Raw genomic sequence first — 6,477 nt, 5'->3', positions numbered from 1 at the left:
CTTCAGCTTGTTCTCCCGGTCTCCTTGCTCCGTGTCCTGGAGTCGGCCAGCCCCTGTACAAGCCCTCTTTACACGCCTACCTCTTTCCTCTCAGAATTAACCCTTACCTGCCACACTTCTGAAACAATGGAACACGAAAGTTCTTCAGAGGAGAATTCCTCTAACATGGACAAAGGGTCTCTCAAGCAGGACCTTCACAGATTTAATAATGATTCTGTCGAACAGGCAGTTGAAGTCTCCATGAAAAGAATGTCTAAGAACATGGAGAACTCTATGGTCAGCATGTTGTCCAAGGCTTTGGCCCAATCTGCGGGGGATAGCAGAAAACGCAAGGTGGAACACTCTGCTTCTGTGCAAAAGTCTAAAAAGGCGTCAACGTTGGTTAGCGAGTCTTACTCGCCTATGGATGAGGACGACGTGCCTCCCAGGCCTCCTGCTAAGGAGGGGTTTGTCGGTTCAGAGGGCAATAGAAAACAAAAATCCAAGCACACAGAGTCCCCTACTAAGAAATTAGTAATTTCCACCATCTTGGACACTGACGACGATATGCCTGATGCTGACGACTTGTGCGATATCTTTGACGTCACAGACCCCCCCCCCTCCCAAACTACCCAAGAATGATTCCTTTAATTTTGATCCACTATATGACTCGGAGGGTCTCCCTATGTTTGACCCGTCCTCCATCCGTCATCCCAACTCAACTGAATGGCTTCCTTCCCATCACGTTGGTGAATACATTTCTGCCCGCTTACGTCTCCCTCTTGAGGCATGTAATAATGTAATAATCTTCATGGAGTCAAGGTGTAGTTCCAAGTTATCATTTATTGTAGCTGAAGTTACAAGTGATGTAGATGAATCAAGGTGGTAGTTAAATGGTTGAATAAGTAATTAAGTTAGCCCCACCAGGAGCTGTCCTACTGGATGCTCAGCCTTCCATCACCAAGTGAAGGCTCATCTCTAGTAAGTATTCTATGACATCTATAACATTCTAAATACAGGCAAGCTGGAAAGCATGAGAAGATAGATGACAGATAGGGAGATTAAAATACACTATACAACATATCCCCTTTTCTTACACTAGAGAAGAGAGATGTGAATAACGTTATGCATTAAACAGGAAGAAGAGGTAATGTAGAAAACAGAACTAATAAGAATTAGAATAGATATGTCTAGAAGAGGAATGATATAGAAAAAGTTAATGAAATAAAATACAAGACACAAGGAACACACATCCCCTTATCTTATTGCAGAAAAACATTAATAGGAAGAAGATAGAATACATGGTTCACGGGATCGTTAACCACACCAATTGGCCAGACTGGCGTAATTGTGAAACTATGAACTAGTTAGTGAGAGATAAACCAGAATGAATAAATATAATAAGGAATTCTAGTAAAGGTGAAATTCAAGTAAAGTAAAAGAATACCACCTAATCAGAATAAGAAAATGTAATCAGCAATAATAATAAATTAGAGTAATATTATTAAAGCATGAAAACTTAATTATCACTAATATCATAAAACCAAAATTCCATGTGACGTACGTCTACGCACAGGAATTAATCAAAAGTATTAAAACTATTTTGCGATATAATATTAATATAGAGAGAGAGAGAGAGAGAGAGCAAAACTATCATAAAACAGCACTAAATTCAAGGAATGAAGTCAATATTTCATATTTTAAACCGGTTGCTATAGACATAAATATTGTCTATTAATAAAGTATGCATTAATTAAATAATGAAAAATAATTTCATTTTAACCCAACAAAGCTAGCTGTAGATATAAATATTGTCCATTAATAAAGCATGCATCAATAAAATAATGATAATTTTTATCACTTTAACCCGACATTTATGTATGAATTAATTCTCAAACCAATAGGCGTAGACAAATAGTGTCCACTATTACAACTTGTAAAAAAAATTGAATAAATGACATTAATATATTTTAAACTGAAATGCATAGACAAATAGTGTCTACTCATTAAATATGCATAAAACATCACTTTACTTTGTAGGTTTACTAAACAGCATAGTGTAAACTGAATTATCTTTTTAAGCAGGAACAGGCTTGTGATGGTAGTTTATATAAAAAAAATTATTTGTGTAGGTTTCCAATCAGCAGGTTAATTAAGCACAGTCAGTAGTCTCTTTTAAATTATGAGTAAGAGTTTTAACAGAAGTAGCGTTTTTAAAATCATGTGCAGCTGTAAATAATTTAAAATTGAAATAAGAACTCACCAAGCTTAAGTTGATGTTGGCAAGCCCAGGTGAGGCTGACCGTTGGCAGTTGGTCACTGGTGGGGCAGGGGCAGCCAACAAGTATAGATGCACGTAAGTGCTTGGGTTCTTAGTTGTAGAGTTAGAGTTCTTAGATGTAGTTGAAGATATTGAATCAGTAAAATTAGTGTAGAAACCCTTTAAATAGTATCCACGCAGGGTTTGTAGTCCAAAACGTCGCCAATGTAATAATGTAATAATCTTCATGGAGTCAAGGTGTAGTTCCAAGATATCATTTATTGTAGCTGAAGTTACAGGTGATGTAGATGAATCAAGGTGGTAGTTAAATGGTTGAATACGTAATTAAGTTAGCCCCACCAGGAGCTGTCCTCCTGGATGCTCAGCCTTCCATCACCAAGTGAAGGCTCATCTCTAGTAAGTATTCTATGACATCTATAACATTCTAAATACAGGCAAGCTGGAAAGCATGAGAAGATAGATGACAGATAGGGAGATTAAAATACACTATACAACAAGGCAGCAGTGCGTTCCCGGTTAAAATCCGAATGTCCCAAACCTGCCCTCCCTGATAAGATCACCCTTGTCCCTTCCATCGATCAACCTCTACTTACCTTCTTTTCTAAATTTGGTAAAGACCCTCGACGAGGGATGACAAGGCATGGTCCACATGCCAGGACAAACTGCTGGACATTGTTGGTCCCTTGGCCCGTATCTTTGACATGGCAGAGTCTGCCCGTCTTGATGGGTCGGAGCTTTCAGCCAATGACATCTCCATGTGGGTACAGCGTGCTTTTTGCCTTTTGGGCAATGCCAACGCTTCCATCACCCACGAAAGACGTAAGGGTCTTTTGATCAAGTTGGACCCCAAGTTAGCTAACTTGGCTCCTATGGATCCCGGCTCTAAGGCAAATGGCCTCCTCTTTGGGGAGAATTTGGTTCGCGACATCAGCCACTTTGTCTCTACCTTTGTCTCTCTTGACAAGGCTCAACAATCTATAAAAAAGACTTTCGCCCCTCGGGTTTTTGGACGGGCCGGACGAGGCAGGGGTCGCTCTTCCGGCCGTCCCTACAATCAAGGCTCCAAAGGTGCTTACGACAACTCCCAAGAATTCAGGCCGCAGTTCTATCCACAACGAGGACGTGGTTTCCGCGGCAGAGGGCGCAAAGGTTATCGCAACAACAACAACTCCAATCAACAAGGTAAGCCCTTCTTCTTTCCCTCCTGTTGGGGGTCGGTTAAAACTGTTTCTTCCAAAATGGCAATCCATAAGCGTAGACCCGTGGGTCCTCAACACCGTTCAGGGCTATCTTATAGAATTTTACTCTCCTCCTGTCCAGACCTCTTTCCCTCCTCCTCTTGTGTTTTCAACACACATGTCACACCTCATCTCAACCGAGATACAGTCCTTGCTACAGAAACGAGCCATTCAAACTTTTCCCTACGACTCTACAGGCTTTTTAAGCTCCATTTTTCTAGTCCAAAAGAAGAACTAGAAATTACGCACTGTCATAAATCTAAAATGGTTCAACCACTTTGTGGTGTATCGTCATTTCAAAATGGAGATGATCCTGCATCTCAGGGATACCCTTCGGCAGAACGATTGGATGGTTCGCTTGGATCTCCAAGATGCCTATCTTACAGTTCCTATCCACCAGTCTCACTGGAAGTTTCTTCAATTCCAGTGGTCAGGAGTGACTTATTGTTTCACCTCTCTTCCCTTTGGTCTCTCTTCTGCACCATGGTGCTTCACAAAACTTCTGACGCCGGTGGTCGCCTTTCTTCGCTCTCTGGGTATCAGACTCATAATATACTTAGACGATATTCTAATCCTGAATTTGGACAAACAGGGTCTCCTTGCAGATCTCCAAACCACTCAATGTCTTCTTCTGGACTTGGGTTTCCTTGTAAACCTCGAGAAGTCTTCTCTGGTTCCCTCTCAGAACATGGAGTTTCTGGGCTTCCTTGTGGACTCGATAGCGGCGTCTTTACGTCTTCCTCTTTCCAAAATCTCCAAAATAAAGGCAGAGATTGCCGCTGTGCTCCACCTTTCTGTCATCTCCCTCAGATCTCTGGCCAGGATTGTCGGTCTTCTTTCCTCCTCTATCCAAGCGATATTTCCGGGCCCCCTGCTTTATCGGGCCCTCCAGCGTCTGAAAATCAGGCACCTTCGCCAAGGTTTAGCTTATTCAGACGTCATCGCTCTCGACCAAGAGTCCCGCACAGAACTGCAATGGTGGATAGACCATTTAGATGCGTGGAACGGGCGCACTATCTTCGCCACATCCCCAGATCTTGTTTTAGAATCAGATGCCAGTCTATCGGGTTGGGGCGCCCGCTGAGGTCCAATCTCGACTGGAGGAGCATGGTCAAAAGAGGAGTCCAAACTGCACATAAATTGTTTAGAGATGCTTGCTGGTTCCTTTGCGATCAAAAGTCTTTCCAAAGACAGGATCCGCTGTTCCATACTCTTACGCATGGACAATGTTTCTGCGGTTCGCTACATAAATCATCTAGGCGGAACCAAGTCCAAGCCCCTAGCAGACTTAGCGAAAAGTCTGTGGGAATATTGTCTAGCCCATCATCTCTCCTTGACGGCGGAATATCTTCCAGGCGATCTCAATTCAGTGGCGGATTGGCACTCGAGGTTTCTGCGCGACTCCAGCGACTGGAGGCTTTGTCCCTCCATCTTCCATTCTCTTTCTCTTTTGTGGGGTCCCTTTTCCATCGATCTCTTTGCTTCTCGCCTCAATTCACATTTGCCCCAGTTTTTCAGCTGGCGTCCGGACCCCCTAGCTTTAGCCACGGATGCTTTCCTCCAGGATTGGTCTCATCATCTCAACTATGCCTTTCCTCCTTTTATAATGATCAACAGAGTGTTGGCGCAAGTCCGCCGTCAGGAAACTTCTCTAGTACTGATAGTCCCCTTCTGGCAAGCTCAAGTCTGGTTCCCCGTTCTTCTGGAACTGGCGATGGATTTTCCTGTACTTCTGCCGTCCTTTGACGATCTTCTTCTCAATCCTCGAGGCGAGCGTCACAGTCTGATCTTGGACAACTCCCTCACTCTGTCGACTTGGAAAGTTTCCGGCCTTCCCCTCCTAACATCCTCATTTCACAAGAGGCTGCTCACTTTATCAACCAAGCCTGGGCTCCAGGCACTTCCAAAGCCTACAAATCCGCCTGGTCTCTTTGGGCAAGCTGGTGTCTGGAAAGGTCTCTCGATCCCTTTTCAGCCCCTCTATGTCTTGTTATCAATTTCTTGGCTTCCCAGGCCAGCGCTGGGAAGGCCTATCGCACTGTCAACCTCTACCGCTCCACCATTTCCCTCAATCACGCCCAAATTGATGAGAAACCTGTAGGCGCTCATCCTCTGATTTGTCGCCTCCTCAAAGGTGTTCGCTGCTCTAAACCACCGTTGGCTAAGTATACCTCTTTGTGGGATGTTTCTGTTGTGCTTAAACTGTTTTTGAGTTGGCCCTCCAATTCTGCTTTGTCTCTCAAAATGTTATCGGCCAAACTGACTATGTTACTTTGCTTGGTGTCTATCAAAAGGGTTTCTGATGTTAAGGCTTTGGATGTTTCTTCTCGCCAATTTTCCCCTACAGGTGTGCTGTTCCAGATTCGCAGACGCACGAAGACTAATTTAGACTTTTTTTTTTTATCCCTATTTTCCTGATCAACCCCAACTTTGTGTGGGACAGTGTTTGAAAATGTATGAACAAAGGACCGCTGCTCTCAGAACGCCCTCTTGTTCTCAACTCCTCATTTCCTTTTGTAAACCCCACCTTCCTGTTTCCTCCCCTACCCTTGCCAGGTGGGTTCGCTGGGTTATGTCCCTTGCCGGTATTGATGTCTCTGTTTTCGGAGCTCATTCGGCTAGAGGAGCCATGGCTTCCAAGGCCTTTTGGATTGGCTCCCGCTTAGAGGACATTCTGAGATCAGCAGATTGGTCCAATGACAGTATTTTCCGCATGTTTTACTGTAAGCCTATTCATTCTGTTGCTTCTGATGTTATTGATGTGCTTTAAACAAGCATAATAGGAGCCTCCGGTCTTGCCATAAAATGTAGATTTTCCTAGTTATTATGACGGAAAGTCTTAATTTTATTAAAGACACGGAGGCGAGTATTATCCCGCCGCTACACTATTAACATGTGTTCTCCCTCCCAACAGCGAATCCAGCCTTACCACCGGCCTCTTCATAGAAGATCTTCCCTTCAAATGCTCCATTCATCTCC

General features: G+C 43.6%; 1 protein-coding gene across 1 annotated transcript; it reads left to right on the top strand.

The window, feature by feature from the left end:
• Positions 1–2,961: 2,961 nt before the first annotated feature.
• Positions 2,962–5,882, top strand: LOC144763120 (uncharacterized). Its single transcript, XM_078648429.1, has 5 exons — positions 2,962–3,261; positions 3,473–3,708; positions 4,020–4,191; positions 4,534–4,796; positions 5,846–5,882. The coding sequence occupies exons 1-5, from the start codon at positions 2,962–2,964 to the stop codon at positions 5,880–5,882; spliced, it is 1,008 nt and encodes a 335-aa protein (XP_078504555.1).
• Positions 5,883–6,477: the final 595 nt, after the last annotated feature.

The sequence above is a fragment of the Lissotriton helveticus genome, chromosome 1_1, assembly GCF_964261635.1.
Source record: "Lissotriton helveticus chromosome 1_1, aLisHel1.1, whole genome shotgun sequence".
In the NCBI taxonomy this organism is placed as follows: domain Eukaryota; kingdom Metazoa; phylum Chordata; class Amphibia; order Caudata; family Salamandridae; genus Lissotriton; species Lissotriton helveticus.
The sequence above is the reverse complement of the archived record's forward strand: the minus strand, read 5'-3'. Positions and strand labels throughout refer to the sequence as shown.